Below are 22,839 nucleotides of genomic sequence, written 5' to 3'. Positions count from 1 at the left end.
ATATTCTTTTGTTGGAGGGAATGGGAGGGAGCACCTTTAGTGATCTGGATCTATCTGACTTTTATCTAAGCCATGACCACATGAGTACCTGTTTGAATCATGCAGGCTGCCCTTCCTTCTTCTTCTTCTCCTCCTTCTTTAACTTCTCCTCCTTCTTTAACTTCTTCTTTAACTTCTCCTTCTCCTTCTCCTTCTCCTTCTCCTTCTCCTCCTTCTCCTTCTCCTTCTCCTTCTCCTTCTCCTTCTTCTTCTTCCTCTCCTTCTCCTTCTCCTTCTTCTCCTTCTCCTTCTCCTTCTCCTTCTCCTTCTCCTTCTCTTCCTCTTCGCCTTCTCCTTCTCCTTTCTTTTTCTCTCCTCTAACCTGCGTCAGGACTTAAAAGTCCAACAGGTCTCAGCTGAAGCACAGCTGAGCTCAGCTGGTGGCCCAGCCTTCTGTGGCTCAGATCGTATGTGAGCTTCCCTCAGAAAGGGCTTTTGCCAACTTGCTTGCATATAAGCTCTTAGTCCTTAGTAGTCAAGGGCTGGGAAATGTAAATGAAGCCTTAGTGATATCTCTAGCGCTCACAAAATAATAATCTGTCATTCACATGATTAACTAGAGGATCTCCTTTCTCTTAATCTTTTTTTGTCATCTCTAATGATGACAACAATTATGATAATCTATAATAAATATAGTATGTTATATAATTAAAAGCAGCTTGTCTCAAAGTTCTTGATGAATTCTAAGTGATAAAGACTCATAATGTATATTGTTGCGATTTTTAAGAAATGTCCATATCTGAACGTGCTTTCGTTTTATTTATTTATATTTTTTTACTTTTTAAATTATTTTAAATATATCTAAATAAGCAAAATATTCGAATGTGCCTCACACCTTTGGGACAGGGGTTGTGTCCTGTGGATTCACACTGAGAATTACGAACATTTTAAAATTTCACCCTTAGTGTTATTTTCTAGGTAGGAGCCTGGGAACGTGCTTTCAAACGTTTCCTAAAGCAGAGTTTTCAGTGCCTGCAAGCGGTTTCATGCACCAGGATAAACATTTACATGTTCCCATACAAGGACACGAGGACTTCAAAAGCCCCAGCTCACCTAAGAGCCGTAGTTCACCAAATCTACTCCTTACTGACCGTTTCTTTCCCTGTCACTAGTGGAAGTTCGGAATCATTTTCTTCTGCAATACTTATATTTTAATCTTTTGTTTCTTACAAGTGTTTGTCTGCTTCGGGTTTTGCTGAATTTTATCAGTTTGTTAAGCATTCGGGGAACGTTTCAGTGCCTGCCCATTGCCACGTTGTACGTTCTGGATTTGGGAACAGATCCAGTATTAAAGCCTTTCCAAGGCAAAAGGGAGCAACTCCTCTTACTAATTTTACTTTTAAATGAACGGGTTCGATCCCGAGTCTGAATTGTTGTTGAGGTCAGGTTAAGATAGAGTGATAATATTTTTTATTAAATCAACTGGCAATCACTGGGAAATGGGCACTTTGGTGACCTCAGTGGCCATCCCTCGAGTCTCGGATGAATTGCTGCTATGAAGGCAGGCTGGAGCTGAGCTCCGAGTGCTTGTGGGAAGGACGGCCTCGAACGCTGAAGAAGTTTATAATTATAAATAGCTGCAATTTATTGCAGCCAGGATGCAATTAAAAGTAAATAACCCATAAGATGTCTTACTGGCACTGTAAACAAGTGGCTTTGCATGGGGAATAGGACGTTCTGTGTTAAAGTTGGGAAGGCTGCTGTGCCGTGCTTTTTAACCTTCGCTGTAAAAGTTTCTCTTTGAATTTTTTGACAGCCCTTGTTGGTAGAGACTATTAGGGGGTTTCTGAGCCTTAAACTCTACATGCCTAAGGTTTACGAGCAAAGTTACAATCCATTAGAAGTAACTATTTCTTTCCTTTGCAGAATTAGGCATTAAGTCCTTTACCAGTACAGCCAGTCCATAATCTGATCTTTAAGAGTTGAGGAGAACTGGGTTTGTAAAGGTGTCTGCAAATATTTGTATTCGACATTTCTCGCCTGCCAAATGGGACAATCTGTTCACAAGATAGAAACCCATTTGTAATATTAGCCTGCTAGATCATGGAAAAGTTAGTTATTTGGCACCTGCAATATTCTACTGAGCAAAGAAGAGAACAGCAACTCCTCTCCAACTTTTTTAACTCACCTGTTTGGGATCTGGCATTTTGGCTGCTCTTAAAATGTTTTAGCCTTTACACTTTCTGCCAGAAGCAAGACATGCTATGGCTTAATGTATTTATTTAAAGGGGACTAGGGCATCAAGTGAGATCGCGAGGGGATCAGGAAAGAGAAAAAACCCCACTTTAAATGTTGGCGTTTGGCTCTAGTTTCAAAATGTTTCATAACTTGGTTCATCTCCTGTGTCAGTCGAGGGCAAAGCCACCATTTATAGGGTCTCTGCCCCCTCATCCCGCCCTGCTGCCTCGTGGGGCTTGGTGCATTCGGGTGACAGGATGGGGACAGCGAGTTTGTGGGTTAAAAGAGGAACCAGCCCGTGTGGCTGCAGCCACAGATAACATTGGCCCCGTGCTGAGAGATCCCCGGGGCAGCCAAGCAGTGGCCACCGCATTGGGTAAGAGTTGGTCACGTCAAGCCCCCTTCTCATCTGCGGCACGTTGTGGTCCATCTGATGAAGTGCATACTTATCTCATGCCCAGATCATACTTATCACCACTCCCAGAAAAGAGGAGGATCTCCAAACCCTTTCATTTTTCAAGGAGTCAAGAAGCAAAAAAGCCTGGAGTCCATATTCACGGACAGCTCTCACTGTGAGAAAACGATAGCACGGCCCAAATGGGAAAAAGCTTCTAAAAATGGGCTGCTAAGTCACTTCTCCAGTGAGAGATACGTTCCGTCATCTGACAGAGATGAAAAAGAGATGTCAAAAAAATATACCAAAAACGCAGTTGTTGCAAAATACCGACACATAAAAGAATTGCATTTCAGTACGTTAGAGCGTTCTGAGTGCCAACAGAAAAATATGACACGGCGTGGCTGCTCCCAAAGGCTCGGCCGCTCTGCCCGCTGGGGGCCTGGCAGCAAGGAAGGTCTTGTGACAAAATGTCACCTCAGTTCCTGCTAAAGTGCCGTCGGGATCAAAACTCGTGCGCAAACACCATGCAACGTTTGAAAACCGAAACAAACTCCTTTTGTTAATTAGTTCTTTATTCTGTCTCAGAAATTATTTCACCTAGAGCCCTAGAAAAAAAATGACGGAAATGCTGGTTATAATTTTACGGGTAAGGGCTTGGTTATGCAACACCCAAATATAAACTGAAACATGATACAGTTGAAGACTCATCATATAGTCTTCCAGGAGACCAGATCCAGAAATTGCAGGAGTGTTTCCGTAAGTGACCATGTGCATCAGCTGTACCAGGAAGGTTATCGAAGTCCGTACGTGGGGACGGTTGAGGAGCGTTTCTGGCAGAGGGTGTTGTGCTCCTGATGTCAGCGGGACGCTCACGCTGGATTCAGGGAAAGAACATGTCACGGAGCAGCTAAACTTGTGTTTACTGTTTATGTGAATCCCTGCAGGGACACTGGATACCCCCGCTCAGCGAGAGAATCCCCACGCCCTTCATCTTGCTCCTCTGACACTTCTTTTTCTTCTTCTCCCGCTTGTGTAGGGTTCCTCTGTTCCCCCACTTGCATTTTAACCCTGCCATCACTTCCAGTCCCCGGGTTTCATTTCAACCTCCTTTTTAACTTGATATTTAACCCTGCCATCACTTCCAGTCCCCATCGCTTCCAGGGTGTCAGGAAAGGAGGAGCTGCTGCTTCTCAGGGGGTCTGTGTTGAGTTCTGCTATAAAGTGTATTTTCCCTTATCAGTATCAAAATGTACTGTTGATTTTAAAATACTCAAATGTGATTTATGTGGTGTATATACATGAATATTGACAATTAAGAAAGTTAGAAAATCTGTTATTCCCTTTTAAGGTCATTCTCACATTAATTTATCACATTCGAAGAAACTTCTAATTGGCATCGTATCTGACTGTTATTTTTGGATGGCTGCGTATCCTGCAGCATTTCGCTAGGGGCTTGGAGTATGTATTTTAATTTTACATGCCGTTTTTCAAAAACACCTGGTGCAAATTCAGCCTTCTCTGCGGAATCGGAGCCAGTGCTTCCACAATTTCTTTGTAAATAGTCACAAGTTAACAGAAAGGGAGCTAGCAGAGTTGCACGTACCCAAGGAGGGATAGTTTGATAGGAATTGGGGTTTCCAGGTCGATTAGTCTCAGACTGGGTCACTTAGGAAGTGGCTTAGAAGACGGTTACCAAGTTTCTAAGAAGGGTTGGGCTCGGGCTGTCTTCCTTCTGTTGAGGAGGATGATGTCTTTTCTTCTACTTGGCTGTCTAATTTCTTGAAACTCCTAAGAACGTGGTTTCTCTGACGTACTCACTGGTCGAGCAAATTCAGCTACAACTCAGCAGCGGGTTCAGAAATAACTGAGGAGCAAGGAGGGCAAGGCAGGGTGGAGAGACTGAAAGACCTGTAAGGAGGCACATCATCAGGGCCTCATTTCACCAGACTCCTTTGCTCAAGAAAATGAAGGAGGGTGTGGGTGTGGGGTGTGCGGGGCTGGAAGTTGGGTTAGGCAAAACCAAAAGACTTAAAAATTTAAGAAGAGCTACCCAAGGATGCAGGTGGTGGATCTCTCCCTGGGTCTGAAGACCCTGTGGGCAGGCCAGTGAAAATGTGTCAGAATAAGCAAGTTCTGAAAGAAAATGTTAACAGTGCTTTTAGATGGAAATACACTTCTAGACTGGGCTCTAAATAGCTTCTGAACAGTAGCAGAACTTACCTTTTTTTTTCCCCTTAAATGATACTTAGCAGATACTTAGCAAGAGCTGTTTACTATCCACTACTGTATCTTTGCCATTGAAATGACTAGAGAAATTTTAAGAGGCAGTTTTCAAAACACCTGTATTTAAATCCTTAATTTATTGTCCTCCAAATGATTTTGTTGAAAAAGCCTAAGTAAGTGATAATACTTTTATTTTTACGTGAGTAAACCAGGCCTCAGCCTGAAGGGATCCCCAGTGGTCCCAGGACTCCTTCAGGTCACCTCACAACACCCCTGGGAAGGAGGGATCGTTTCGCACAACTGTCCTGCTAAAAATTCTAACCCGACATTTAGAATGCATAAAACATTGTATTTTTATCTCATCCTTTAAAAACTAAAACTAAAATTTTAAAGAAATTTGGAGCTGGCGGTAGCCCAGTACCAAACCCTCTTCCTCTGTACCTCAGCCCTGAAGTTTCCTAATTGATGTTGTTCTCCTTAATATGTAATATTTTTCCTTTTTTTTTTTTTTTTTTTTTTTTTTCCTTTTATTACACAAAACTTGGATGACAAAGGGAATAGCCTGGATGCTTCCTCAGTTCTGGGGAAAAGAAGTCCTTCAATATGGAGTGTAGATTTCTGTTCTTGGTTTGGCATTGCTCGAATTGTTCTTTTTGGAGGCAAAGGCTTGAAATGAAGTGATAGAGACAGCGGGTCCTGCAACAAACCCCACCCTGGGCAAGGCTGGAGATCAGGGTCTGGTGCCTCAGCCTCTCTCTGCTGGAGCCTGTTCCTTCTCCTGCTGCGGGAACACGCACAGGCCGTGGTTCTGCTCACTGAGAACTCTTGGAGCAGGGGAAGACCTTACAGTAACGTTCATTATTTAAACATACGGTCGGCTCCTCCTCGGTTTGTCTGAGATGATTTTTTCCTATTCCTAAAATCATGATTTAGCCTGTGTTAGTTTTATCAATGCAAACATTTTCTGTTGCAAGGAATTTGAACCATTCCAGGTCAACTAATTCACATGATAAAGTAGTTGATAGAGAATATGCACGTTAGAAAGGAAAATACACCCAAGTTCTGTGTGTTTTGGCTATTTCCACCTGCTTTTTGATATATGTATCACAGAAGTATGCAGGAACGAGATCACTTGCCATGTTTGGAGCTGTGCGAGCACAAAAAAACCCATTGAACTTTCAGTGCCACAAAGATTCAGGTTGACCAAATCTTTGAAATGTGTCAAACGCCGAGCGTACGTACGGTCTCTATGCGGTACCGGTGAACGATGCTTTATGGATGTGCTGAATGATGAAGAGGAGCAGCGACCTTTGGGAAGGCAGAGAGGGCCTGGGGGGGCTGTTCCTTCCCCCGTGGGGGGCTGTGGAGGGTGACACCCCGTTTAGTCCCAGCGAGCGTTTGGTGGGGAGGGCAGAGGCGTGCACAGACGGGACATACGTCTATCCAAACGGTGCGCTGCACAGCAGAGACCTCGCTGAGTGTATCTCATAGCAATCCTCACCTCTGATGTCACTGTTACCTGCTCAGCCAGTGCCATTAGAAATGCTGAATCCATTAAGTTTGACAGATTTATGGGGTAAGCAGATGTCACCAGTATTATGAGAAGCGGTTACATTCATGGGGAGATTTTATGATTCACTGTATCCGCTTGTGTAAACCTTAACTTTGACGCCGAGAGCCGCTCAGGAGCACGTTGTCCTGCTGGCAGGGTCAAGGAGCAGAGCTCGGTGGGAGCAGGGGCTGGGGACATGGGGAGCAGGGCTGGAGAGGCTGGGGGGTGCAGGGCCTGCTAGGGGGCACGGGGTGCCGGGGAGTGGGGCCAGTGGGGCGTGGGGCTGGTGGTCAAGGCTGGGAAGGAGCAAGGCCAGAAGAGCTGGGGGGCCAGGGATGCTGGGGAGCGGGGCTGGTGGGGGGCAGGAATGTTGGGGGACAGGGCTGTCGGGGAACAGGAGCAGTTGGGGAGCAGGGCTGCTGGGGTGGGGTAACAGGGGGAAAGGATTGCTGGGGGACGGGGCTGTCAGTGGACAGGGCTGTTGGGGAGGAGGACTGTCAGGGGACAGGGCTGCTGGGGTACAGGACTGTTGGGGTACAGGGCTGTTGGGGGACAGGGCTGCTGGGGTACAGGGCTGCTGGGGTACAGGACTGTTGGGGTACAGGGCTTCTGGGTTACAGGGCTTCTGGGGTGCAGGGCTTCTGGGGTACAGGACTGTTGGGGGACAGGGCTGTTGGTGTACAGGGCTGCTGGGGGACAGGGCTGCTGGGGTACAGGACTGTTGGGGTACGGGGCTTCTGGGTTACAGGGCTGCTGGGGTACAGGGCTGCTGGGGGACAGGACTGTTGGGGTACAGGGCTGTTGGAGTACAGGGCTTCTGGGGTACAGGGCTGCTGGGGTACAGGACTGTTGGGGGACAGGGCTGTTGGGGGACAGGGCTGCTGGGGGACAGGACTGTTGGGGGACAGGACTGTTGGGGTATAGGGCTGTTGGGGGACAGGGCTGCTGGGGGACAGGACTGTTGGGGAGCAGGGCTGTTGGGGGACGGGGCTGCCGGGGAGCAGGGCTGTTGGGGGACAGGGCAGTTGGGGAGCAGGAGCAGGCGGGCGCAGGGCCGGGGCTGGCTCAGCACCAGCATCCCGGGGGCGGCCCGGGCCCCCCGCAGCAGCCGGAGCGGGAGGGGGGTGCGGGTGGTGTGTGGGGGGGGGTCCCCGCGCTCCCAACCCCGCAGCCCGGCCCGGCCCTGCCGTGGGTTGAAGGGGGGGGGGGGCGGCCACTTCCCCGTCCCGCGGGGGGGCAGGACGGGCGGCGGGGCCGGGGCGGGCCGGGGCGGGCGGCGGGGCCGGGCGGGGATTTGCTCTCCGGCGGCTCCAGGAGCGCAGCGGCGGCCGCATGATGAGGGAGCGGTGCGGGACCTCCGGCGGGGCTGGCGGCGGCTCGGCAGGGCCCGGCGGGGAGAGGCGGCCCCCCCGGCAGCCCGACTACATGTCCGTGTGCCTCTTCGCAGAGGAGCCCTACCAGAAACTGGCCATGGAGACGCTGGAGGAGCTGGACTGGTGCCTGGATCAGCTGGAGACCATCCAGACCTACCGCTCCGTCAGCGAGATGGCATCCAACAAGGTGAGCCGGGCGGCGGGGGTGCGCAGCGGGGAGCGGAGCGGGGATGCGGAGAGGTGGTGCGGGGCGAGTAGATGTGGAGCGGGGATGCGGAGCGGGGAGATACGGAGTGGGGATGCGGAGCGGGGTGCGGAGCGGGGAGATACGGAGTGGGGATGCGGAGCGGGGTGCGGAGTGGGACATGCGGCTGCGGAGCGGCGCGGGGCACGGCAGCCGTTTGCCCGGCGCGTCTGTACGGGAGAGCAGCGCCGGGTTCCTCCCGGGAGGGGGGTGCGGGTTCCCCCGCAGAGGCACGGCCAGAAAAACGGGGGTGGGGGAAAACGGGCTCGGCCCGTGCCCCCCCCCCGGGCAGGACAAGGGGTTCAGTTACCGCCGGACCCGTCGGAGCCGGTCACCGGGGGCACGGCGAGAGCGGCCGCGTTTCACAAATAACCGCGTCCAGAAGTCAGTTCTCTCCCTGGTGTCTGTCCGTAATAGTCTCGGCGTTGTGGTGCGGTGTTTTATTGCTGTTTTGTCTTTTCAGTAATCGTTTAATTTTGGTTTTAATGTGGTGGGCTGGCTCGGCACCGCTTGCCCAAGGGGGGGACCCCCGAGAGGAGCTGCTCGCCCGCCCTCCCGGGACCTTTTTTAGTTTTTTAGTTTTTTAGTTTTTAATGTGCGAAAGGGCAACTTTGAGTTTTTTTCTAAGAGGTGCTAAAATAAAGTGAGAAAAGGACTCTGGGCTAAAAGTGAGCGAAGCAGGAGGAGCGGGGGGGAGCGCACGGGGAAGCACCGGGAGGAAGACAAGCGAACCGCGGGGATGAAGGCCCTTCTCCGGGCTACTGAAGCCGATGGTCCTTGCCCCCCCCCGCTCCCCCCCCCCCCAGGGCTCCCCAGCCCCCGTCCTGCCCTGCCACAGCATCGCAGATGAATTTCGCTCCAGCATCTCCCCGGGGCAGACCTTGACCTTGGCCGGGGTGGGTGCTGCGGGCCGGGAGCCGCTCCCTGCCCCGGGGCCGCGCTCGGCTGCCGGCGGAGCCTGCACCCCCCCCGGGGACATCCTGCTCCCCAGCCCCCTACCTCGGGTCGGTTTTTGTTTGGTTTTTTTTCTCCAGGCGTAGTTTCTGCACCCGGGACTTCAATGTGCGAGGGGGCGGGTCGCCCGGTCCCAGGCTGAGTTTTGGGGTGGCTTTGAGATGAGGTCTGGGGCCACTGCATCCTCACCTTTGGCTAGTTGCCGTGGTCAAAGCCAGGTCTGAGTTGTACTGCACGCACCCGATGCTGTGTTTTTTTGTTTTTTTTTTTCCCCAATTGGAAATTAATGAAATCAGACGTGCTGAATCATAAACTGATTTTATGGAAAAAGTTGAGCGGAGAAATCCCGTGTTGTTTCAGCTTCCTCCTCTGTTAGCGATTACCACGACGTGCAGGGGCAAAGGAAGCAATAAAAGTTTTATAGACCGAGCCTTCAAGAAAGGAATATTATTTTTTTTTTTGAGTTTTATGTTGAGGGAAGCCAGGGTGAAAGTTAAGAAAGGATTAGTCTGCAGAGAAAGCTGCACTCCAATGCAAACGCTGATGCCCTTCGTTTTAAGATTATTTTTCTCTTCGCTGAGTGCCAAATCTGGACTCCGAAGGTGAAAGACTAACTAAATTGCTTATTGCAGTAATCAAAAGTTGCTATCGCTCTGTGCAAATGGCTTACAGCTGGGTTGAGCAAAAGGTTCCTGAAACTGTTCTTTCACAACCAGTTTCTGAAATTTCTGTGTTTTTTTGGTCAACTTCCAGTATCGCTTTCATCTGTGAAAGAAAAGCATAAAATGGCCTCACACCCCCCCTTTCCTTTCCTCATTGGCGGTAAATTCTGACACCAATGAGTTTGGGGGTTGGTGGCTTTTGGGGTTTGGCAGATGCAGGATCTGCAGCGTGATCTCGCAGGGCGAAAAGCCGTCGGGTTGCAGCATCTTCGGTCCTTAATTGGTCAGGTTTTCCCCTTCCCGAGTATCCCTTGCCTTAGAGGCATTTAAATGTGTCCCCGGTAAATAGCCAAACAGTCAGATGTTTTGAAAACAGGATGCTCGAGCTCCACATTATTCAAGAAAAAACGGAAAGAAAAACAGCAGAAGATAGGAAGAAAGCAAACGGACTCAGCACGCTCCCGAGCGCCAGCACCGTCCAAACAGTGACCTATCTCGCCGACCTCCGCTCTCGCCGGTTCCTGGCCCCACGCCACCCCAGCCAAACTACGTCATTTGCGACTGATAGTAGGCATGGCACAGCTGTTGCAAGTGTGACTCGAATTTCCTGTCTCCTTCCTGACAGACGTAGTTTAGAAAATCCAGAGTTGCAACAGCAGCAGGCAGAGAAGGGAGGATCTCGGCATACGTGTGCGCGGGGGGATCCTCCGAAGCCCTGCACCAAAAAGGAGTCGCTGGGGGGAAACGCCATGTGGGACAGCATCCTGGCTTTAAGCTGATGGTTTGGGGAAAAACATCAGTTCAGACATGTGCGTATACTTTTTTAAGATGTGAGTTAATTAGAGGAGAAGTGAGGAAGCGAGCAGCTAATCTGACGGTCGAGCCCGGTTGCACTGACGTCAGTGCGAGCCAGCGGAGCGCTGCCGCTCGCCCGGTGGGACCCTGCGGTCCCACGAGTGGGGATGGGACTCAAAACTGGCAAAGAGGGGGGGACTCTGTTCCCCGGCTGCGCTGCCAGCGGCCGTGAGCACTGACACACGGCCAGAGCAGCACCTGGTCCGCAGACCGGCCCCAGTCCCTTGCTGCTCCAGCTGCAAAAGAACAACCCACCATGCACCGTGCCCGTAACTTTCTGAATTAGAGAGAAAATCTCCCTGGAAAAACTCCCTGGTTGCAGGGAACGCAACCGACATGAAGAGAATTTATTTTACTAACCTCTTGCTGTGAGCAGAGTATGGCACTGCAGCTTTGCAACGGAACCAAATTACCTGTAGAGTTCTGTAGGCTCTCAGCGCTGCCTGCAGAAGCAGACCACACATATTTACAGTATTGTAACATATATATTCCTTTTTTTTTCTGCATTTATCACCCTGTTCAGCTTCCAGCTCAATCAACTGCTGTGTCTCAGAAGGATTTGCGAGTGCTGATAAAGAGGGGGGGGTTTCTCTCTTGGTGTAAAGTTTGGCATGGGGCAGCTGTCTGCAGCCTCGCTTGTCCGGCAGACGGAAACGCAGGAGCCCCTCGGCTCTGTTACCTAATACAGCGTTTGGGACCGGGGGCAGGACATGCTCTGTGCATCCCCAAATCGTAAAAAGGAGCAAGTATTTTTCCCAGCTGAAACGCTGGTCTTGTTTTTATGGGGCCATAATATCACAGAAACGAGGGATGGAGGAAGTGTATTATTTCTTAAGAGCCAGGATGCAGCCCTGGTCGCGCGTAAAATCTGAATGGACCCAAGCAGCACCTTTCCTTAAATCAGATCAGTCTTGTTTAGAGCTTTTTGCAGTCCATCCAGTGAGTAAATGGACAGATAACGCAATGTGTGGTCTGTGGGGAAATTCTAATTTTGAGTAGAGTGTTGTCATCGGGGGTGCCTTGCCTTGTGCTCTCACAACTTTCAGAACCCGCTTCTGTCCCCAGACTGTTCCCTGAGGGACCCTTCCCTGCCAGCGCTGCCCGGGCAGCTGCAGACACCGCAGAGGAAATCCTTAAATATTTCAACTCTCAAATTCTCCCTTAGTCCCAAGTGCTGAATAACGCAACTCAAGTCTTTTGCCACCCAGGGCCGCGGTTCCAGCCAGCGGCTCGGGGCAGCAGCGCGGCGGGGCTCCGCACTCCTATCTTGGATTCTTGTGAGCCAGAAGCCACTAAGATAAACATAACTGATTTCATTTTGCCTGTATTTCAAAGGGCATTTCGGTCAGAAAAGAGGAGCAAGGCCGCACCTAGCTTTCAGGAGACAGTGGCTAAATAAACATCTGGACACTAATGTAAACTCCTGGGGTCGGTGGCGGAGGTCGAGCGCGGCGCGGGGCCAATTGCCAGCGGTGTATGTGCCGGGCTGCACGGCCTCGGCGCGGGCTCGCCTGCCTTCTGCCAGCCCCTCAGCCCCCAACCCCATCCTCGTCCTACGTGCTGTTTCCCTTAAGCGGTGCCGAGCTGTTTAGTCTTTCTCTTGCTTTTGCTGTAACTTCCTTTGTTTAATATGCTTTAAAATAGCCGAGCACCGCACAAAGAGAGGCTTGTTGGCTTGTGCGGCAGCCAACGAAACAAAGAGACTTCCACGTCTCCTGTTTTTACAAGCCGGGATGAATCACCGCGCTCCGCACGCCGTTCCCCAGCCGCACGCCCCGGTATTCCCCGGGCCCGGGGGACTCCTGACGGGAACGGGGGAGCTGGGAGAGGAGAGCTCTGGGAGCTGCTCCCCGCTCCGCACCGGTCCCTAACCCTGTGGTGTCGCTTTGACGTAGGCTCCTTCCAGCCGTTAACTGTTTGTTAGACGTAGAGCTGCGGTCTGCAGAGCAGGACGTGAGACGGCCGTTGGGAGAGCTGCGGGAGGAGCTGGTTGTGTCCCAGGTTGGCAATATTCGCTCCATCTTTGGTTTAGCTGGTGGCTTTTCCCTTGTGCTGAGGACGTCCTTGTTCTGGAGGACGGGGCTCTGTTTCTGAAGGCAAAGCTACGCGTGATGTGGGAGCCAGGTTTTTTAACAGAGGCACTAGGGAGGGGTGAGGAGGTGCCAGGGAAGCCTTCTGGGGGAGGAGGAGCCAGCTCTGGACCGTGGCTCTGCCCCGGACTCTGAAACCCCTCAGAGCTCCTCAGGGATGTTCAAGAGTTGGGGAGCTGGGTCCGAGTCAACTCCTGAGTCTCAGTTCTCATCACTGTCATGAATGGACTTGTAGGGCAGCTGTCTCTGTGTCCATCCTATTCCTCCTCCCTTGCTCTTCGGCCTCTAAAATAAATCATTCTGATTCTAGCAAGTATGTTGTAAGAGTGGGGTGGAATAGTGGGGCCATCCGTGGGCTCATTTAACGATCTGATGTTTTGGTCTTGCCAGCCTCTGGGCTGTCAGTCTCCAGATATCTTTGTGGAATTGATTCAGATATTTTAAAAATGACATCTTGGAAAGCTGCACCTTTGTGCAGAGTGTCAGGCCACTATTAGGATCTGGTGCCACCACTCAAGACGCCCTCTTAGAGCAAAGTGCCTTTGGCTGGCAGATGCTTCCTCATCTTCTGGGACTGTTGTGGTAAATGGGAAAAGCCCCTGCGAGGGAGATCCCACGGCCACACACCATTCGTGCCGCTGGCACTCATCTAGAGAGCCACAGCGGTGAGGAAGACTTTGGGGGCTGAATTTTGGTTCAGTTCCATGTTCCCTGGAGCCTTTCCAGGCAGCTGCCATCCTCCGGAGCATGACGGTGCCCAGGACCCTCTAGCTCGTCCTTTAAACATTTCTGCTTGCACTAGGATGTGATGGGTTTTAAAGTCGTGCATTCTCAGACTTTTACGTTATAACACATTAGGGTGGGGCTTAAATAAATAATAGCTCAAAGGCAGGTTCAAAATGAATCATGATTTGAGGGCAGGACTAGAGAGTGACTAACTGTTCAGAGCAGTGACCTCTGGAAGTGAAGTGAGGATACTGGAGACGCGTGAAGTCTCGGAAGAGAAGCACCGCTTGGGATGAGGGCGAGCTGTGAAGGGTTCCAAAGTAGGATTTAATCCTCAGAGCAGTCCTAAACCCGGCCCTGAGTTTGTGAACCAGGCCAGTTTCCACAGGCTGACTCGGAACTTCTCGTTTTTCACCCAGTTGCAGAGCAACTGCTTTTGGTGGGGCAGCTGGCGATGAAAATATTTGCAGTAAATGAAACTTAATTGAAAGATGTTGTGTTATCAAAGCCAGAACATGTTGTGGGAGATGTATTGGTTTGAAGGCTCATCCGTCAGAGCTCTTAGAGGGAGAGATGCCTCTGATTAAAGCCTTTGCTCTCTGTTTAAAGCGAACAAATGAGAAGTGCCTCACCTTGCTGCTGATTTAGCACAGCTGGGCAAATGCTACATAAAAATTACTCTGCAAATCATTTGCCTATCTCTATGTGAGAAGGATTTTTCATTTAAATATATTTACATTAATTAGTGCCTTCCATATGGTTTTGGGGCTTGCATTAGGCTCATTTTCATTTTGGCAGGACCAACTGCCACCTTTTCGGGGGTGGGGGGGTGGATATACTGTATTCTAGAGCTGCACTGACTTCTTCCCAGGATTTACTCTTTACCCTGTGTTTTCTGAAGCAAACGGACTTCTGTCGATGAAGAGTTGCCAGTTTTTCTCATCACGGGCATCTTGGAAAAGTCATCTCAGGGCACAAAGTTATTTGAATTTTCCAAAGCCTGTTCTCCTACTCAGGTGAAACCCCAGCTGGATTTGCCTAAATGATGACTGCAGAGCCTGACTCAAATTTAAATTAAATTTAAATTGCTGCTTCATACGATTAACAAAATCCCATGTTTAATTGCACTGCTCTCTTGTTAAATGACAAATGCTCTTCCCTCTTGGTTTGGTTAGTTTTTTTTTCCCCTCCCCTGAAGATTTAGAGTATAATCCAGGCATATTTCATGTGAATGTCCAAGATGTCCTTACGGTTCACCCCCTGAGCCCCACAGGAGCGGGGATGCCCCTGCCTGCTCCCTGCCTGCTCCCTGCCTGCCCTGGCAGGGACGAGTGGCTGGGGAGGCTCTCTGGTTTGTGGGCTCTCTTTACGTAGTCGTTCGGCTTCCTTTGGCACTCGAGGCCTCATCAGTGTGGTTTGCATGGGTGTGACTGACAGAAGATTTTGGTCTGAGATCTGCAGCCTTCTGGAGCACTATCTGCTCTGGAGGCCACAGATGTTGTCAGCTGCATCAGGTCTTTCTTTAATCAACTTTATGTCAACAAACAAGCTGCTGTAGGTTTTAATTTTGCTGTTGCTTCCTCGCCTTTGGCTCGGGCTGGCGCTCATCATCTCCTCTTCCTGATTTTCCTTTTGCAACCTTAACACAACTAAGCATTTTTCCACCTGGTAAAACTCTAAAAATGATTTTGCAGAACGAGTGGTTTTGCTTGTTTCTGGTTTTACTGACTCGCCTCTTGCTCGAGTGAAGGTTAAAAGCAGTGCCAGGACGAAAAGCTGCTGTGAATGCTCACGCACCGCGCTCGGCTGCTCCAGAAAAGGCAGTGCGCGTCTCCAGAGTTACCCCTTGCCCGTAACTTGCTGTTTGTGTGATCCTTTCCCTTTACAGTGCAATTTTTTTACTGTATAAGATGGACCTTTCAAGGATGGAGTGAGAGCGCAGCTCCCAGGTGATTGCTGCTGAGTTTCTGCCTGGTTGAGAGCTCTTGCCATTTGCTGTTTGGTGCTTGCTGGTGAGGAAATCCAGACAAAATCTAAAAAGCTGACATGTAGACTCCAGATAGAGTCACATGTATTAATCAGCTAGAAGAGACCTATTAAGTATAGAAAGAGCATTTTGGATGAAGCAGAAACAGAATCCCAGAACCATCTGGGTTGGAAAAGCCCCTGAAGCTCCTCCAGCCCAACCATGACCCTCCCCCTGACCGTTCTCAACTGCCCCAGATCCCTCAGCGCTGGCTCAGCCCGACTCTTCAACCCCTCCAGGGATCCCGGGGACTCCCCCCTGCCCTGGGCAGCCCATTCCAACGCCCAACAGCCCCTTCTGCACAGAAATCCTTCCTCAGAGCCAGCCTGACCCTGCCCTGGGCAGCCTGAGGCCATTCCCTCGGGGCCTGGCGCTGGGGCCTTGGCTCCAGAGACTCATCCCCCCTCTCTGCCCCCTCCTGGCAGGGAGTTGCAGAGGGCCAGGAGGTCTCCCCTCAGTCTCCTCTGCTCCAGACTGAACCCCCCCAGTTCCCCCAGCCGCTCCCCAGCAGACCTGTGCTCCAGACCCTGCCCCAGCTCCGTTGCCCTTCTCTGGCCACGCTCGAGTCATTCAATGGCCTTTTTGGGGTGAGGGGCCCAACACTGAACCCAGTAATCAAGAAAACCAACCTGAGCTTCTTCCGAAGGAGCCCAAAGCTTCAGCCCAAGGTGCAGACAGGGCCGTACCCCGCAGCCGCGGTTTTTCCGCCCCAGGAGACACAACACCACGTGCTTTGTCACACCAGGCCGTGTGAAATCTTCAGCTCTCTTCAGCCCCGGTATTTCATCTCAATCCAAACAAATGTAAATCTAAACCAAGGGCTCTTGGGTAATAAACACAAAGGGACGGGATGCACCAAGACTTGAATTCTTGGGGAGGAGATGCCGCGGGACTGCTCGGGTCGAGGCGGCGGTGAGCAGATTTGGCCCTGCGGGGTATGGCAGGCGTTTCCTCCCTGTGCCAACAAAAACTCAGGCAGGCACACCTTATAAACACATGACACATTCATTTTCAGGAAAGTAAAGGGGGTGGTTTCTTCATGACCTTACCAATTCCCCAGCACCAGGCAGAGGGGTTTTTTCTTCTGCCTTAGCAGTTCCCAGCAAGTGAGTAACACGCCCCGAGCCTGCTTTTAAATGAGGAAATTGGGTATCGTTTCTAAGCAGTGCTAATTCACAGTGCTTTCCTTGGGCAGGATCCTATAAGGAGTTTTTCCTTTCCAGCATTTTAATGCAATTTGCATAATTCAAGTCTCATTTGTCTGGAAATGAGCTGGAAATGTACCGGTGATAACACTGCTGCTTCGGGTTCCACTTCATCACTCTTTCAGCCCCGTGTTGCGTAAATAAGTCCCACCCAAGGGAGGTTCTGCTGCTTTCAGAAATGCTAAACTTCACGGGTAAAATCTGAATACTGTGCCGTCTGCATCAGATATATGTTATTGCTTTCATGAGCAGCCACATGCTGATTTATGGCAACATGCTATTTATTTATCAACATTTACATTGTGGATTTTTAAATTATTCTAATAACATAAGGCCAACAAGTTGGTCATGATGTTACTCCTTTAAAGTCTTCCTTTGAACATAAATATAAATCAACTTTCCTTTGATGTGAAATTGGAGATTTCATAACCGTGTGTTTACTTTTCGGTTTAAAAAATAAGCTGAAGGGAAAACAAAAAAAACCCAAAAAACAAATAGTACTTTGTATCTCATTAAAAACAGTTTCTAGCGCATTAAAAACTATATTGTTTTAGGAAACAAGAACTAGAAAGAGTTGCAAAAGCATTTGATTTTTTTAATGACTGATAGTTGACTGCAACCATTCCACTTTTCTTCCGGCATTGAAATACATCTGAAAACTTTCTCCTTTAGTACTGATTAGTGTGAAATGGGCTCATTTTTTCTTTTAAACATTTAAATGCACCTTCCCGTCGTCCTTCCTGTGAGTGCTTAAAAAGGAGGATTGATAGAAATTATGAAAGTATCAAGGACGGCTGGAATTTTGTTTGACACAGTCCTTTCTGCAAGTGATGTAACATCAGGAAAGCACAGATAAACGATTGGGTTACTGCTCCTATAAATTAAAGAATTTTAACTTTTTTGGCTTGCAAACTTCTTAAGAAGCAATCAAAGAAATGCTCCAGCACTTCAAAATCAGCAGGTTTTCCAAATGTAGTTTGGGGAAAAAACAAGAACGATGAAAAATTACCTTCAGTGAGTTACAAGGTGCTCGTGTGCCAGCGATCTGCTTCCCTGCCCGTCTCAGGAGGGAGCGGGGGGTGTCCGGGGTTAGTCCCCACCGCTGTCCCGGGGCACCCAGCGTCCCTCTGCCCCTGCTCGGGCAAAACCCAAACTCGGGGAGTTTTGCCTACCTAAGGGTTAGGTGTGCTGTGCGATACGGGAGTGGGGCATCTGGGTCAGGAAGAGAGGGCTACGTATTTACAAATATTTCTTGTAGCTTCTCAAACACAGGCGAGGAGATTAATCTCATTTTAAAAAAAAAAACCAACCCGTAGTAGCACGAGTGGCACATCCCTTCCCTTCGAGCGACCAGAGGTCCAGACAAAAGCATTACACATTTGCTGTTTGACCTGGTTGTTGTACACACGGATGAGTAATTTCCCTCCTGCGTGTAAATAATTTCCGGCTGGACTCTCATTCCTGCTCCGTCACACGGGCAGGTGAGTGTCAGCTCTCCCCAGCTGCCAGCACTGGGCATCCAGTTTTTTCCCAGGAGAAGAGCTGTTGAAATGAATGGAGTTACACCGAAGTTTAATTGCACCTCTGGACCTGCAGTAATTTACCCAGGCAATTAAGCTGAGAGGGATTCAGCCCAGCTGCCTTTGCGTGGAAATCAAAGGGGAAAATAACCCTCGGTACCACAAATCCTTTTGTTCTAAAGGATTTCTAGGAGCGGTGGCAGAGCGAGGGATGTAATGTTTGCGTCAGAAGGGTGGGTCGCCAGGAACAGAGTTTATAAACATTTTTACACACTGGAGATCTGCACCAAGATTCCTCCATCAAAGTGCGGGGTGGGACCCTGCTCTCCCTAGGTACTCTCCCTAGGCTGGAGCCCCGCAGCATCTTAGCAGCTCTTTTATCTTGAAATTGCTCTCAGCTCCTGCAAATGACTAAAACTTTTTTAAGCAGCCTCTTTGCATAAGGACTCTTGGCCTCAGGGAACCCCAGCTGGTATAAATCGACTTCAAAGGATTTACATCAGCAGCAGATACATCCTCCTGTCTTTATTCTCCCTGTAAAGCACCAGAACACCTCTGATGCTCTACTCCAAAGGGGAATAGGAACAGGAATAACAACAGGACTGTCCCTGGAGCCGGCCTGTGTGGGGCTGGAAAGGCCAAGAACTGCGTGTGCCTCCCACGTGGCTCTCCCTGGACTTCCTAGGAAAGGAAGAGAGTCTTTTCCTACGTAAAGACCCAGAAAGGTGGGATTTTCCACACTGAAGCACCGGGGAGATTTCCCAGGTGTGGCTGGATGCTGCCCCAGGCTCCACCCCATATCTCAAGCGGTGGCCACGGAGCCAGCACGTTCCCACCGTGCTTGAGCTCCTAAATCTGGCAAATCCTGTCATAAATTAGGCCAAATTTTCTTTCTCTGCACAAAAGGCGGCAAGCAAGCTTCGCCTGCAGAGCCTGTAGGTAGGACGGGGTGAAGGACCAGCTGCCGAGCGGCTGAGGAGCTGCCACGCACTCGGTGCCGATGCCACCGTGGTCGTGTCCTTGCCGAGCCTTGGGCTGGGGCAACGCTGCAGCGACAAAATCAAAGCAAAAAGGGCAACTGCCAGCGCAGAGAAAACGTGAGCAGGGAGGGTGCGGTGTGGGCAGCCAGGAGAGGAACTGTGAGTGAACTTTTCCCGACGGTAATCAAGGAAATTGCCGCACGCACGCACGACTGGAAAGCTGGAAAGAAACTGTGATTCCCTCTACCAGAGAATGCACAAAAAAGGGTCACTGCTGGTAATCAAAGAGTGATTCAATCTCTGGGAGACTTAATTTCGTTCAGATGACTTCTGCAGTTACTTCAGAGCGTGCAAAACAGGAAAAACTCCACGCGATGCGATGGCTTTTTCTCACACAACTCTCCAGATGGTTTTAGACCTCCGTGACTTGCTGGGAAGGTCAGCTCTGCCGCCGTGTGTATCTGGTTATGAAAAATTGCAGCTGGGGCTTCGTCTTGTTTACGTTATCTGCACTCTCCTCATCAGCTGAATGTGTTAATTGCGTGGCCCTGTGATCAGAGTTTGGGATAAAGAGAAGGGAAACCCAAGCCCGTTTCCTGATTTTGCTTCTTTTTAAGGAAAAACCCCTGGTGAGTCGGGGTGGGCATCCCCTCCCGCGCACATCCGCGTCTTCTTACGTGTGCCTCAGCTCCCAGCTGTACAGCGAGGTTATCAGTGCTTATTTCCTTTGTAAAAAAAAGCACCGAGATGATTATTAATTATGAAAATCACAGCACACATCCACATGTTGCTGATGGGCATCATCGTAATTGCCAAGCTGAGGGCCATGCTGCGCTCACGCACGAGCCCTTTAAAGCAGCAACACTTCTGTTTGCTTAATGGCAGAGCAGTTGGTATTTTCTCATTGCTAGCATGCAATCTGTTTGTTTTACCCTTTGCTGTCAAATCGATTTAACGAAGGGATCGTTACAGAGGTTTGCACATGACATCAGTCATTGATCTGCGCAGAGAGGCAGCAACGTGCCTCCTCCCCGCAGGCAAATGGCAAAGCAGTTCTGAGGAAGCAGAGTCGCTCCAGAGCGCCCTGACATCAAGGGAAGATGGGGAAAAAAAAAATCCCAAATACCCCCCCATGAGTGATGAAGACCTTGTGTTTAGCAAGTGCACCGTCGGCAGGCCCTGGTCCACCCTGAACTGGGCTGCTTTTAAAAGGCCATCATGTCATTAAGTAAATCCTGCTTAGGTGCCAGCATCGTTCAGACAGTAAATTGCAATGAACTTGGCGGAGCACGTGGGTATTCTCAGAGCACCGTGGGTGTCTCGGCTGGGTTCGGCCCCCGTAGTCCTTTTTAGTGCTGTAGTGCTGCTGCCTGCGCTCATGAAAGGTTGCTGATTAAAAGTCTGGAAGAGTGAGCGAGATGGAGGAGATGAAGGGCACCGATTTCTGGTTAAAGATCAGATATGAGAATCCCAAGGTCTTTTTTATCTGTCCTCATCTCTGCTGCAGATGGCCTGGGTGACCTTGTGGAGGCCATTTAATTGCTGTGTGCCTCTGTGAAAAGGCAGCAGCTACCCTTTGTGCTTTATGAAGCCAATTGTGAGGCAAAGGCGTTTTTTTTGCAGATGTTTGTCCACCACTTGGGATTATTTATCTGAAAGGGGCAATTGTATAGAAAAACCCAACTGATTTCAACGTTGCTTAGAAGTTGTTTGCGTGATCATCTGATTATGGTGTTTTCCTGGTGAAGATAAAGGCCTCGACCCAGAGGGGTGTTTCAGCACATGCTTCGCCGTGAGCCTGTGGGAGGGCTCACGTGTCGGCGGCGGGCGCTTGTGATCCGCGAAAATACGTCACCGGGAGGAATGACGGGGTCAGAGCTCTCCTCTCCTCCCACGGGCTTTCTCTTCGTTTTCATTCTTGCTGCCACTCGTCCTCCATCACTAAGGTTTCTCTTAGGAGTTTCAAAAAGGCTTTTGTCCCTCTTGGTTGGCGTGACGTTTCCTGGAGACCCTGTGAGCCAAAGCCCATGACCCAGCGTGATGGGATGCCGGCCTTAGTATTAAACCAGTATTAAACCAGTATTTAAACTAGTTGAGTAATCCAGAAAGTAAGGCCTCGCTGTGTGACATATTCCCTGGCAGGGCAAGGCAGGCGGCTGCAGGAGAAGACAGCAGAGATGGTGGTGGCAGAGTCCGAGCAGACGCACCCCGTCTTTGGGCTCCGCAGGTAGCCACAGGGTAAAAGGGAGGTGGCATCAGCTTTCCACCTCTGATAATGGTGAATTTAGGGAGGGAAGGAGGTGGGTTCCCAACTTGATTTGCTCTCTGTGGCTCTTGCAGCCGCAGGGTTGAGCGGGAGTCCCATCTGGACGGTGCTGAGCCGCGGCTGGAGCCGTGCCTGGCCAGCGAGGCGTGATTTTTGTGGTGCTCAGGGCTGGGCCGGCAGCCTGGGCAAGCTGGGAGCTGTGGGCTCTGCGTGGGCTGTTCACGGGCTCTGCGTGGGCTCTTTGTGGGCTCTACGTGGGCTATTTGTGGGCTTTATGTGAGCTCTGCCTCTCCTGCCCACCCCCACCCTGTGCGCTGCAAGTCCCCCAGCACCACGTCATGCCAAGCAAGGCTGATAGCATTTCATAAAACCAGTTGGGAGAAAGGAAATCTTTTCTAGACCAAAGACTGCGCTTTTATTTTCGGAATCCTGGCCGCTGCGGTGCGGCGTGTTGCAGCCAGCAGTCGCCAAGGACGTCCTAACGCCATCGGAGGGCTGCGCATCGGCGGCGATTCCTCGCTGTGATCTGTCACATAGGCACTGCAAGCTGCTTTTCTTGTGATGCGGTGCTAAAAGGACAGCTGCAGCTTCCTCATAAAGTGATTGCGTGTCAGTTTGAAATAAAAATGAATAATTAAATCTTGACATTTGGATTGTGAATGGATTTTTGTGAGAAAAAAATGTATTCGTTGCAGAGTGACATTGCAGATTTAAGGTCATTATTAGTTTGTACTTTTTACCCTGGAAAATATTTCCAGTCTGTAAAGGTACGTTTTGCTACGTTGCTACATTTTGCCTTTTACCATGTCAGAGAAAAAAGCCACGATCACGCTGAAAATGTGTAAAATTTATGCTTTTAAAAATCCATATGTGAACACTGGCTTTGAAAATCCTCAGCCTCTGCAATGAAGAGGATTAAAACAAAGCAGAAATGGAGAAGAGACTACTGCCTACTTTTAACTTAATTTAAATATGCACAGAGCTTCCTCCATTTTAATCTTCCTTATAAAAAAGATGGCTGTGTTACTAAAGCTGGCAACCCCTCAGAAACCTGCATCATTTTTTTTGTCGTACGGTTCAGCTGAGCAAGGCTGCTGTGGAGCGGGGACCCCCCTTCAGCCAACTAAGCAACCAGGACGATTCATAATTCATAAGTGCTTCCAGCCATCCCCCTGAATGCGTTTGGATTAGTTCTCGTTTCTTCGTGCAATCCCTGATTTCATTATTCTCTCCTGCGAGCAAATACACCCCCGTTCAGCCCGCTGCGAGGATGCTATGCCAAGCTTGGCTTTGTCTGGGATTAGCAACTGCTGGGCTTTGGGGGATCTCTGGCTTTGATGAACGCTGATTTTTTTTGATTGGCTGGGGAAGGGGGGTGTCCGTGTGCCCGAGGAGCTCTCCTGTCTGACCGGCGATTTCTCCGTGAGGATTTGTGGACGCCGGTGTGGAGTTTTCCAAAATGCCTGAAGCAAACTATTTGTTATCTGTATCTTGGGGTTATATTAAGGTGGGTTTGAATCCTGACGGATTATAAATGACTGTGTTTTTT

At 50.0% G+C, this 22,839-nt stretch overlaps 1 protein-coding gene across 7 annotated transcripts in view; it reads left to right on the top strand.

The window, feature by feature from the left end:
• The window catches only part of PDE4B (phosphodiesterase 4B), a 195,889-nt gene that overhangs the window by 160,378 nt on the left and 12,672 nt on the right, over positions 1–22,839 (top strand). For 6 of the 7 annotated variants that reach the window (XM_074906019.1, XM_074906020.1, XM_074906022.1 and 3 more), the window contains one exon: positions 7,837–7,949. In XM_074906019.1, coding sequence (XP_074762120.1) covers positions 7,837–7,949 — 113 coding nt within the window. Of the gene's footprint in view, positions 1–7,836; positions 7,950–22,226; positions 22,798–22,839 lie in introns of those variants that run through there. The other variant, XM_074906026.1, reaches the window with a different exon arrangement.

The sequence above is a fragment of the Athene noctua genome, chromosome 5 (genome assembly GCF_965140245.1).
Source record: "Athene noctua chromosome 5, bAthNoc1.hap1.1, whole genome shotgun sequence".
Taxonomy (NCBI): Eukaryota; Metazoa; Chordata; class Aves; order Strigiformes; family Strigidae; genus Athene; species Athene noctua.
Note: the sequence above shows the minus strand (reverse complement) of the source record. Positions and strands in the feature narration are given on the sequence as shown.